The 13,173-nt window shown below is 41.9% G+C and overlaps 1 protein-coding gene across 1 annotated transcript; it reads right to left on the bottom strand.

Moving 5' to 3' along the window:
* Nucleotides 1-2,351: 2,351 nt before the first annotated feature.
* Nucleotides 2,352-11,412, bottom strand: ZSCAN31 (zinc finger and SCAN domain containing 31). Its single transcript, XM_019985260.2, is given in 4 exon segments — nucleotides 2,352-3,457; nucleotides 3,977-4,127; nucleotides 4,929-5,402; nucleotides 11,161-11,412. Coding segments are annotated over 3 exon segments (1,308 nt in total). The 5' UTR covers nucleotides 5,310-5,402; nucleotides 11,161-11,412; the 3' UTR covers nucleotides 2,352-2,681.
* Nucleotides 11,413-13,173: the final 1,761 nt, after the last annotated feature.

Below are 13,173 nucleotides of genomic sequence, written 5' to 3'. Positions count from 1 at the left end.
TCTCAGTGAAGCCTTCCCTGACCACCTGAGATAATGAAACCCCACTCCTTTATCCTGCTCCATTGTCTTCTGTTTCCAAAACCCTTTATTACACTGTCATTTATTTATTATGTGCTGTGCTTAGTCGTTAGTCATGTCCGACTCTTTGTGACCTCATAGACTGTTGCCCACCAGGCTCTTCTGTCCATGGAATTTTCCAGGTAAGAATACTGGAGTGGGTTGCCATCTCCTTCTCCAGGGGAACTTCTGGACCCAGGGATTGAACTGGTGTCTCTTCTGTCTCCTGCACTGGCAGATGTATCCTTTACCACTGCGCCACCTGGGAAACCTCATTTATTATACTTACTGTTTGTTGTTTTTCTCAAGCAGGGTTCCCTGATGTGTCCCAAGTCCCTGCAACAGTGCCCACTGGCCCAAAGTGGTGCTCAGCAGATGCTGCTGACTGGCTGAGCGCTCTGCTTACTGCCTGAACTTCCCTTCTTTTCTAGATGCTCCTATGCTCACAGGCACTGAAAATCCTTCATGTCACTGTCTTAAGGCTGAATGCCAGAGTGTGTTATCAACGACTAGAACACTTTGGACTAGACTGATGAAAGAGAAACACTGAAAAAAACAAAACAAAAAAGCAACATTCCCCAATTCTCCCTTTGGTTTCCTTAGGTCGCAGGCCTGCCCTTTCAGGCCCTTTCCTCCCATCTCTCCTCTCCTCCCCTGTGCTATTCTCCTTTATGCCTTGGGCCTCTCTTTTATGGCTGCTTTCTCCTTTGTGAGCTTTTCTTTGCCTTTCTGGAAAGGTGAGATAGGAAAGGGCTGAGCCCTGGGGCTGGAATCTCAGAGGGACCAAACTGAAGGTCTGTGTTGAGGGTGAGTGTGGTCTGTAGTAGCACCCTAGCTAAGGACAGGCCGCTGAGTCCTTGTCCTTGTGTCCAGAGATGCTGCAGGGGGCAGGGGCAGGGAGGACTGCAGATCCGCACTGTGCCTGTAAAACATGGACAGTTCCTTTCCCCTCACCCTGGGAGTTCATGTGAAGGGGAGAGAGGAGGCATCGTGGAAGCTCTGGAGCAGTGGCTTTTTCCTAAAACAAACATTTACAGGAACACTTAGACTTCCCAAGTGATGAATCTGCCTGTGCAGAGCAGAGAATGCCGCCTGGTTTCCCAACCACCTCAGCCACCTGCCCATTGCACTTCACGGCATCTCACTCCTCTGAGGGTGGGGCTGGCAGTGGGGAGCATGCAGACATAGGGGTTGCAATGGGAGGATGAGAAGGAAATGGATTTGCCTGACACCTCTAGCTGTAGAAGGACCATCAGGACTGTCTGGGGTCCTGATATTCAAATGTGCTCCATGAACCAGCAGCATCAGCATCACTGGGAGTTTGTTGAAAATGCAGATTCCTGGGCTCCACCATTACCTTTTGAATTAGAATCTACTTTAACAAGATTCCAGATGATTTGTAGGTACTCTAAAATTCAATAAGCACTGTTCTGGGACTTCCCTGGTGGTCCAGTGTTTAAGCCTCTGTGCTTCTACTGTAGGGGGCATGAAGTTCCATCCCTGGTCAGGGAATTAAGATCCTGCATGCCCTGAAGTAAGGCTAAAAAAAAAAAAAAAGCACTATTTTAAATAGTCTGCATTTAGCCAATGTTCTGTTTCCAAATGAAACAGTCAAGGAATTTTAGTTTTTGTTGTTGTCATGGTCCCCAAGCTATAAGGAAAACCAAATATATATATATACACACATATATAGGCTTAACTTTTTTAAAACAAACTTTGAAGACATACTTAGCACGGTATATTTTTAAGTTGAACTTATAGTTCCTTTCTTTTGAAATTCTGATTAACATTTTGACGGTGGAGAAAAGTATAATGAGATTGTCAGCAGAGGCATTTAACATTCCATTTAGTTCAAACAGGATACTTAAAATTCCACCTACATTCATTAGATGGTATTATTTCTTAGGTACATCACAGTGTACATTTATTGAGTTATATTTTCAGTGCTTTACAAATCTGTATTAATCTCATGTATCCTATGAGAAAGGTACTCTTACCCCCTATTAAATTTATAGATAGGGAGACTGTAGCATAGGGACATTTAATTAAACTGCCCAAGGTCACAGAGCTCACAGATGGAGAGGCAGGTACTGAACCTGGACAGTGTGGTGCCAGACTTGTGTGTTTAACCCTGACAGTAAATGGCTTGGACCTGCTGGTCTCCCCAGGTAAGCGTAAGCTGCCTGAGGTCAGAGGCTCCGTTTCTTTATAATGTCAATCATGCTGCTTACAGTGGCCTTCCACATGGCTAAACTTCTAAAGCCTGTGACAGAAAAGGCTATGAATAAAACAGGCACATTGCAAAGGGTTTATTATTATTGGCCTCATCACATGGCACATGGGATCTAGTTCCCTGACCAGGAATAAAGCCTGGTAAGATTTGGTGCTTTAAGGGAAATTGTTAGAAATGAACCAAGGGATAGGGAAGAAGGAAGCTGCCCAGCAAGTGCCCACATGCTCACACCCACAGTCATCCACTCAGGAGACAGCAGCACATGGTCTGCAAAAAAAAGCCATGCATTCCAAAGCAAAATAAATTTCATAAGAGTAAAATAAGCCATTTGAATATCTTACTTTCCCAAGGATCACCTCACTGAAGGGCCCTGGTGGTCCATAGGGTTAGTTCAGTCCAGTTTGACAACAGTATGGATTCTAAAATGCCTAATGAGGTTGCAGTGATGACTGAAAGCTTTCCCACACTCATCACACTCATACGGTCTCTCTCCAGTGTGGCTTCTCTGATGTTTTATAAGGAGCGTTCGCCTACTAAAGCTTTTACTGCACTGACCGCACTGATAGGGTTTCTCACCAGTGTGGATTCGGAGATGCTGGAAAAGCCCTGCATTCTGACTGAAGGCTTTCCCACATTCATTACAGTGATAACGCTTCTCTCCAGTATGTATCCTCTGATGCTGAACAAGGTACGAGCTCAGGCGAAAGGTTTTCCCACACTCTTCACATTCATATGGTTTTTCCCCTGTGTGGATCCTTCTGTGTCTAATGAGGCTATTGCTGGCACTGAAAGCTTTCCCGCAGTCCTTACATTGATAGGGTTTCTCTCCAGTGTGGCTCCGCTGATGTTCAATCAGGCCTGACCTCTGGCTGAAGGTCTTTCCGCATTCTTCACATTCATATGGCTTCTCCCCAGTGTGGATTCTCTGGTGCTGAATGAGAACTGAACTCTGAGTAAAGCTTTTCCCACACTCGTTGCACTTGTGACATCTCTCTCCAGTGGGCTGTCCGCTCTGTTTTTCTTCCCTGCTCTCATGTTTACACGTTTCTCTATATTTTGAATCTAAAGGAATATCTCTTTGGAGTCTGCTATCCTCAAAATGTCCCATTTCTTTTAAGACTTCCTATTTTGATGTCAAGTCCTGGTTTTTAAGTACAGTTTCACCATCTAGAATAATAAATAAATAAATGTCATTTTTTTCCTTTATGAAAGAGTATAACCATAGGATGGGAAAGAGGAAGATTCATGTCAAATATTTAGGATCCAGTTTTGGATCCTAAAACTGGCAGTATAATGTAACAACCTAAATTGAGATATGGAGACAAAGTAAGGGGTAACCAGCACCTGCTGAAATGGCTGGAGGTCACCCAGACAAGGTGAGGCTTCCAGAGAAGATGTACGCAAGCAGGGACTGTGAAGGGCTTACTACAAAGCAGGTGCTGCTCTAAATGCTTTATATATATTAACATCTTCAAATGACTCTGACTCTGTACTCTCATTTCCATTTTACAGATGCATAAACTGAAGGCACAGGAAAGTTACTTGACTTGTTCAATGTCACATAGCTTCTAAGTAGCAGTGCTTAAATTCCAACTGAGACAATTTGGCCCCAGAGTCCACAGTCTCAACTATTACCCTATATTGGACCACCAGAGATCCTCTGAATGGACCTGAAAACGTCCTTACCTTGTTCTCCAAATTTGTGGACCCCAAAAGATTCACATTTGAGCTGCATCACCATGGACTGAAGCTGGAAAGCTGTTGATTCCTCCTTGGCCTTCAAATGCACTGCATCCCCTGAGAGCATTTCAGCAAGTCCATGTTCACAATCTGGGGCCTAAAGGCAGGTAGGTATATTTGGGTTCATAAGAGGAGGACTACTGGAACCTAGACTCACACTCAGTGAGAGAGATCATATGGAACTGTATGAGACATTTTATGCAATTGCACAGTGGAAAGCCCAGAGTTTAATTCCACACCCAAAAGCAGAAGGGGGAGAACAAGAGTGGCCCAATGAGGTGTGATGGTTTAAAATAAGCTCTTCAACATTATTTCCACTAAAAGGTGGAGCCTGATTTCTCTCTCCCCTTGAGTGAGAGCTGTACTTAAAATGGCTCATTTCTACTGAATAGAATGTATGGCAGAAGTCATTGTATATAACTTCTGAGACTAAGTCATAAAAACGTGAGGATTCACCCTTATCCTCTCTTCCTCTATTTCTGTCTCTCTCTCAGGGAAGCCAACTGACATGTTGTGAGGACACTCAATGAGCCCTAAGGAGAAACCCAGTAAAGACCCCTCCACTAACCAGTGAGGAACCAAGGCCACCTACCAACAACTATGGGAGTGAGCCATCTTGAAAGTGGATCCACCAGCTGCAGTAGGTTTTCAGGGGACTATAATCTTGGTTGACATCTTTACTGCAACCTCATGAGAGATCCTCCTAAGTGGCTCCCAAAACCTGACTCAGAAACTGGGAGGTAATATTTGTTTTTTTTAAGCCATTAAAGCTTAGGGGATTACTTGTTACCCAGCAACAGAGAACTAATACATGTGGCTACAACCAACCAACATGGGTCACCAAACTTCACCCTTCATTTCATATTCTATGTCCAGAAGGCCATCTTCCTCCTCTCACCTGGTTCTCTGGTTCACTGAGCTCTCGCTCCAGGTCTTCAACTGCAGCCACTGCCTCCTCCCCACTCTCAGGATGGTGCTCACATACCCAGGCCTGGAGCTCCTCAGGCAGGATGGTCAGGAACTGCTCGAGCACCAGGAGCTCCAAGATTTGCTCCTTGGTATGTGTGTCTGGCCTCAGCCACTGATGACAGAGTTCCCGAAGCCGGCTCAGTGCTTCTCGGGGACCAGGAGTTTCTTGGTAACAAAAGTGTCTAAAAAGTTGGCGGGAGGCTTCCTGGCCAGAAAAGTTGTTCTCTCGAAGGTAGGGTTCTTGGTCCCAGATAGGGTCTTCCTCCACCTTCACAATCTTAAGTCCATCCTGTTCCCCTGCTGAAGCCATCCTGGGATTAATTTAGAAGGGCTCAATCCAGCCTGGGGTGGAGGTGTAACTGATTTAAGATCCTCTGATTTAATCTTATTTAGGAGGATACACCTGATGAGAAAAATTATGTCTTAATGAAATAAGTAATGGGGAAAAAAACAGTGTAAGAATAATAATATCATGCTATCATTCATGTTTATAAAAGGTATACATATGTATGTTTAGAAACTGAAATTTAAAAAAAGGCATATGGCAGAAAACATTACTGACCCCATTTCTTTACGCTTCCCTGTAGACATGGACTTTGTTTTGTGCTCCTGCTGTGATTCTGGGTTCAACACATGACCTGACTTGGCCAGTGTAATACTAACAAGTGGGACAGAAGCTAGTGTGATTGCTCTTGCATGCCCGTGCCTTCTTTAACTGCTAAGAGGATATACTGGCTTTCAGATGGAGCAGATGAAACCATCCTAGGTCACCTAACAGCCAGATAACCTCCCCTCCTTCCGCCCTGCCCCAACATGTGAGTGACTCCAGCTGAGATCTGCCGAGCTCACAGCTGACTGCAGATGTACAAGTAAGTGCTGCCTAGATCACCAAATGCCACAGACTCATGTACTAAATAAATGTTTATTGTTGTTATCCTGCCAAAGACTTGTAACTGTTTGTTACACCACATTATTATGGCTATGAAAAACTATTATAGAAGGATGGCCTCTGGGAAGGGAACTAGGATAAGAGAGGAAGGACATGTTACTTTTCACATAATACCCTCTATATTTTTTCTGATTCTTGAGTCATTTGAAATAAAGTACTTATTCCAAAAAAATAAACAAAGGGACTTCCCTGGTGGTCCAAGGGTTAAGAATCTGCCTTGCAGTGCAGGGGATGTGGGTTCAATCCCTGGTCAGGGAACTAAGATCCTGCATGCTGCAGAGCAACTGAGCCCACGCGCCACAATTAGAAGTCTGCATACTGCAACAAAAGAAAAGACGCCAAGTGCCGCAACTAAGACCCAAGGCCGCCAAGTTAATTAAATTTAAAAAAGAAAAGAAACAAGAGGCTTTAACCAAATGTCTATAGAGCAAAGAGTAGGAAAAACATAATTCTGACAAAGCGTGAAGCAGTGAAACAGTGTGGCTTAGGAGCAAGTACATTTGAATTGGGCCTGAAATAACTAACAGAAATGAGGCAGGCAGAGAAAGGGCGCTGGCAGGAGATTCAACATCACAGGCCAAGCAAACAACAGACTCTAACCCTAACCCATTTAACATGCATCAGAGGATCAACAACAGAATGGACACAGCTGAAGAGTAACAGTGATTATGAGAATACTGAGACTTTACTCTGAATGCAACAGGGTATTAAAAAATATGAAAGAGCAGTTAATGTTAACTGCTCTTTCATATATATTATATATATATACATATTATAATATAAAATATTAAGACACTACAACATTAATATATAGGAACTTCAGAAGAAAAGAATGTAGTGAATGACTAAGAAATAATAGTTGATGAGAAAAAATTAAGAATTTTCCAGAAATGAAGGCCTGACCTCTCAGATCAAGAGTGCACACCTAGACATAATAGAGTGAAAGTGAAGTCTATTGTGGATAAAGAGACAATCTTAATAGCTACCAGAGGAAAAGAATAAAGAGACAATCTTAATAGCTACCAGAGGAAAAGAGATTACCTATGAAGGAAACACAGCAAAGTGCTCACTAACAGAGTCTAGAAGGCAATCGGAGTGGAGAAATGACTGTTAACACAGAATTTACCCCGAGCTAAATATAAGTAAATAGAGCAAAATGAAGTCATTTACAACCCACAAACACTTCCTACAAAAGTAAGTAAAGGATATAGAGTTCAGCAAAGAAAGGTGAACTCAGAAAGAAGGTATGAAATAGAGGAAACAACATAAGCTCAAGAACTAACAAAATATGGTGATAATTTAAATGATTATGGGAGGAAATCTCTTGTAATTTACTCACTCACATGTAAAATGATGTACATAAAAGCATTGTTTGTGAGACAAAGGTTGGAAACAACCCAAATGGCCACCAAGATGGGACTAGGTAAATAAATTATAGTAATTCATAACTACTGCTATGCAGTTTTTTAAAATGAGTAAGCTCTTTATATACAGATATGAAAGGATGGGCAAGATCCATTTAGTGAAAAAAGCAGAGTAGAGAGCCACTGTGAAAAATATTAACAAAAGGGAAAGGGGAAGAAAAAAAAATATACATATATATATTTGGATACCTGAGCAACATTACTTGTCCCTGGGAATGGGAAATAAGTGGTTGGGAGCAGGTATGATGTGGAATTTTTCAATGGATAGCCCTTATTACATTTTTTACATGAGAATGTTTTACTACACAAAAGGGGAGGAATATAAAACTAAAATTCTTTATAATAACAAGATGTGGTAGATGGTCAGTTCAGTAAAAGGAGTGTATTAATGCCTTTGGTGTCAGGAGAATAGAAATACTGAAAAATAGACTTCATTTTAAAAATTCTAAAAGTAAATACACATCTTATAATTTAAGGGTAAATCAACAAGGAATTGGAGCAAATGGAACTCTCATACATTGGTATGATACTTTAATGGGTACAACCACTTTGGAAAATTATTTAGAACTATCTCTTAAAGCTTGAGAATAAAAATGTTCTGCAGCTGTGGTATAAGTAGCCCAGAACTGATCTATTCAATTAACAACTCATTTCAGAGAACACATTTTTGTAAGTCCATCAATTAGTGACAACCCATAGCTTTCAAAAATCAGTTAGTCGGGAATGACTTGTTAAAATAAACAGCTCTGAGTGCCAACTAATGAACAACAGTTTGCCCCATGAAACCATGCCTCCACAGATGTCAGCCCACTGAACCCCATGTTTCTCAAAACCCTTATGTAAGAGCAGCAACCTCTTCTGTACCTAGTGAGGACTGTACCTAGGTCCTAGTGAGAGGATCTCTTCAGCTGTCTTTTCATTTCAGATACTGAGTGATGGTCTCAACATTTTTTGACAAGATCAATGTCTGTGTACCCCCTGACCCAGTAATTCCACTGTTGGATTTATACCCCCAAAGAAACAAGTGCTTATGCCCATTAAAAGCTAAAAATACAGGAATGTTCAGAGTAGTTTTATTCAAAATAGTTCCAAACTAGAAATAACCCAACTGTCCCTCAACCCTCAACTTGCAGAATAAATAAAGAGTGGAACTGTGTTAGGCAGAATTCTAAGATTGCCCTATGATATCCATCATGTTATCATGTCCCTTAAGATTGTTAGTTTACATGAAAAAAAGGTATTATTAAGATGTAATTAAGTTAGCAATCAGTTGACCTTAGGAGGTCTCTAGGTGGGCCTAACCCACTACATAACTCCTTTAACAGCAATTTTTTTTTAGCAGAAGAGGAAGTCAGAGAGTTGAAGCATGAGAAGGATTAGATCCACAACCACTGACTTGCTGATGGAGGGAGCCACCTGTAAAGGAATGCAGGCAGCCTCCAGAAGCTGAGACCTGTCCCCAGGGGCAGCCAGCAAGGAAAGGGAGACCTTAGTCCTTTCATGGACGTCAGTTCTACAACTGAAAGAAACTGAATTCTGTAACTGGTTTAAGACTCTTGTATTTTCAAAACACAGTCAATAAATTTGGTGCCATTTACATTAACTACTCAAAGTTTTCCTATTTGATTCCTTCTGCTGTCCTGCTTCATGGCTCTGTTCCAGGGAGAAGGAGTCCCTGTGCTGCTGGAACTTTCACTCTAATGGGGAAGATTAAAAAAATTAATTAACAGCAACAACAACAAAAGGAGGCAGATAAAATAATGAGCAGTTGTGATAAGTACTGTGAGGAAAACCAACCAGCATCAAGTTATCAAATAAATGTAGGACCTATTAAGATAAGATGATGAGAGGTGAGGTAGCTCATGAGCCCTAAGAACAGTAAGGACTGAGCTCTGCAGAGTAGAGGTGGGTTGTAGGGAGAGAATGGTTCAAAACCCCCGACAGGACATAGAAGTTTATTTTTGATTCTAAATGCACAGGAAAGCCACTGAAGGCGTATAGGAGGGTAAGTGACAAGGCCGGGTTTATGTTTTAAGAAGCTCTGCTACTGGATAGTAAGCGAGCTGAGGGAATGAAGATGGAGGCAAGAGTGGAAGAAGGCAAGCATCGAAAGAGTGGAGGTGGAGGCTAGTGCACTGGATCCAAAAGACAGCCACTTAGGTATAATGTCAATATATTCATCAAATTAACTTTGAAAAAACATAACTGAAAGGCAAAAGAGCTTAGCTTTTGTTTGAAAAAAGAGCTTCAATCTTTGGGCAGATATTTACGAGCTGCGCTGAGAGCTGGGTATACACAGGAGTTTATAACTCATGGGGATAAAATTATAATACAGTGAAAGCCATAATCTTGAAGATGTGTACAAGGAAGTAGGGCAATTCATCCTAAATTCAGGATTCAGTTTCTGTGTATTACATGATATTCACAAAGGGGACTCACTTCAAAAATATTCACTAAGTGCCTATATGTGTCAGGCGGCAAGTATATGATAAACGAGTGATACAATTACAGAATCTGAAGTGTCCTCACCTTCCTTAATTGAACTAAAAAACCACGAGGTGCCAGAAAGAGTGTAAAAGAGCGTTTCTCTTTTTTTCTGACACCACACTTGTGCCACCCAGGGATCTTAGTTCCTTCACCTGGGTTCTAACCTGCCCTGTGCACTCCAAGCGCCAGGTCCAAACTGCTGGACCACCAGGGAATTCCTGAGCTTTTTTTATTAGCTTCAGCATATTAGCAATTACGAAGAGACAATGAAAATAATAAACCACCTGCGCTGTAAAATAAATTCCAAAGGAAAACCGATCACAATGGCAAAGAAAAAAGGAATAACTTAAATACTATGAGGAAACTGGCACATTCGGAAATGGAGATACTCTAGGAAAGGACTGGAATATCCTTCAACCAGGCAATAGGATGGGGAGAAAAGAGGGGAAGGATTATTGTTATTGTTTAGTCGCTAAGTCGTGACCAAGACTTTTGAGACCCCCATGGGCCACAGCCCGCCAGGCTCCTCTGTCTATGGGATTTATTTCCCAGGCAAGACTACTGGAGTGGGTCGCCATTTCCTTTTCGACCCAGAAGTGGAACCCACATCTCCTATATTGGCAGGCAGTTTCTTTACCACTGAGCCATCAAGGAAGCCCAAGGGAAGCATAGGACTGTTTTAAATTAAGAGACTTAACTACATGCAACGAATGGTCTTTAATTGGACCCTAGTTGGTGTAAACCAATTGCAGAAAACACTTGTAGGACAACGAGGGTAAATTCGAATATGCAGTAGGTGTCAGGTAATATTAGGGAATGCGCTTACCTTTAGTTGGGTGTGTTGATATCGGGGTTACGATTTGTGTATGTAAAATATCCTTAAGTTTCAGAGATGCACATACGAAACTATTTAAGGGTGACAAGTCACGATGCTTTTATTTATTTTGAAATATTTAAAGAAAAAATAGATGCGATACTGCTTAATGTTAACACTTGTTAAATAAAAGCGATGGGTATATAGGAAGTTGGGCTTTTGACAAGGAGCGAAAGCAAGTTCCGGAAGCCCCTCTTCCACCTTCTCACCTCGGGTCTAGTCACAAAGCTCCGCCTCCACAAGGGGGTCTTCTCCACGACCCCAGCGGGGGCAGGGGCGGGACCTCCTACCCTAGGCGTGTGTCCAGGTGACCACGAGAGGCTGGCGGGGGCCACGCCCGCGCAGACGTCCCCTCCTCACCTACTCCAAGGCACCGATCTTAATCTTCCTGGGGCGGGCGAGTCGGAACAAAGTGCCTGAGACTCACCTTCGGGATCGTGGGAGCTCCAGGTCCGCCGCGCAGGCAGCATCACTCAGAAAACCTACAAAGGCCGGAAGTACGTCATCATCCCAAGCTCCGTCGCCAAGCAGCCCTTTCCCTGCTAGGAGCATTGTTGTACTCTCTAGGAGCTCCGGAGGTTAATGCACTTGGTGACTACTTCATCACAAAGCTCGGAGCCAGAAATACAGCCCCAGGAGGGGAAACCCCCGCCCCCTGAGATTTCTGTGCTGAGTGGTTCCGGGCATCTAGAAGTCAATGGTCGTAGCAACGCAAAATGTTAGGGCCGGAAGGGACTTCATTGTTCCTCCAGTTCTGGTTGTTACCATCCATTCCTTCCTGAGGCTCTCCCCTAACTGTGGTCCCCTTAACACCACAAAGGAGAGATGGTAGCTGTGGTTGGGTTTTTTGTTTTTAACTCTCAAACTCTGTTTTCTGGAATCGCAGTCTAGCAGGAGAGACACAGGCACATAAACAAAGGAGAGGTACAGGCACAGAAACCAGTGTACAGCTGGTTTGTATGTGAAATGAAAGAAAAATGAAGTAAATGTAAGTCGATTAGGATAGTCCCTGGACCATAGTCTGGCCACCTCATGTGAAGAGTTGACTCATTGGAAAAGACCCTGATGCTGGGAGGGATTGGGGGCAGGAGGAGAAGGGGACGACAGAGGATGAGATGGCTCGATGGCGTCACCGAATCAATGGACATGAGTTTTGAGTGAACTCCGGGAATTGGTGATGGACAGGGAGGCCTGGCGTGCTGTGATTCATGGGGTCGCGAAGAGTCGGACGCGGCTGAGCGACTGAACTGACCTGGACCATAGTAAATGCTACAGGAATAGTATATGTTAAGAAGTTGAATTTTTTTTTTAATCCATTCATTTAACAGATTCTCTTTGAAAGCATTCTTTGTGTCAAAGGTTCCCTCTAAGGACTGGATATAATAATAATGAACACAGGTCTTGACCCTTATGAAGCTTAAAAGAGAAATATAGACACTGGGAGATCCAGTATATATAATTTGAGTGAAACATAGGCATGAAAGTGGAAAATTACATATTACAAATTTTGAAGTCTTAAAAAAATCGCAAACATGAAAGTCAGAAAAAAAGTTTTATTAATTGCCTGACACACGTCTATAATAATTTTTAACTAAATTTTTGACTTTATATTCTTGAACTCTTTTAATGTTAATTTTGTAATTTAATTTTTCTAGAAAGAATGAAAAGATATGTAGTCTATCCTCTAGCATCGCTGATCATTTTAAATGGTTGGTATCTGGGTAACCCTTTATCGAGTTCTTTCAGTTATGAGCTACAAGATGTTAGGATGTTTTAAGTTTTTTGTATTAGGACTAATCTGAAAATCTCTTATATCAGTGACACTAGCTAGATTGTTTTGATGTCCTCATTGTGTCAGTATTAATTATTTATTTATTTTTGGCGGCACCAAGGGCAGCATGCAGGATCTTAGTTCCTCCACCAGGGGTCAAATCTGTGTCCCCTGTGGAGTCTTAACCACTGGACCTCCAAGGAAGTACCAGTGTCAGTATTTTAAGTCAAAAGTTCAAGAAGTACTAATCTCTTTCCACAGTGCTCAGTGATTCACATCACTTCATTAATTACATTACTAAATAATCCAAGAGCCAATGGATTTATTCAAAATTTAGCTTTCCTCTTACTGTTTTTGTGTAATCTGAAATTTGTTTTGTTATAATTTGCTTCTTTATATCAGAATTAAAATCTTTATTGAGTATCTGTTTTTCTCATTACATTCTTTTAAATTTAAATTTTCTGTTCTGTAATAAATTATCTTTATTTCAGAACTTATCACTTGTTCCTTAAATCATATCAAAATTTATTTCTACATCATTATCTTATTTCCTCAATACAGGTTTGGATTACACGAGGGCATGCATTTATGAAAACACAAACTCTACAATGAAGATAATACATTTTAGGATTCCTCTGGTGGTCCAGTGGTTAAGAATCCACCTGCCAA

The sequence above is a fragment of the Bos indicus genome, chromosome 23, assembly GCF_029378745.1.
Source record: "Bos indicus isolate NIAB-ARS_2022 breed Sahiwal x Tharparkar chromosome 23, NIAB-ARS_B.indTharparkar_mat_pri_1.0, whole genome shotgun sequence".
NCBI lineage: Eukaryota > Metazoa > Chordata > Mammalia > Artiodactyla > Bovidae > Bos > Bos indicus.
The sequence above is the reverse complement of the archived record's forward strand: the minus strand, read 5'-3'. Positions and strand labels throughout refer to the sequence as shown.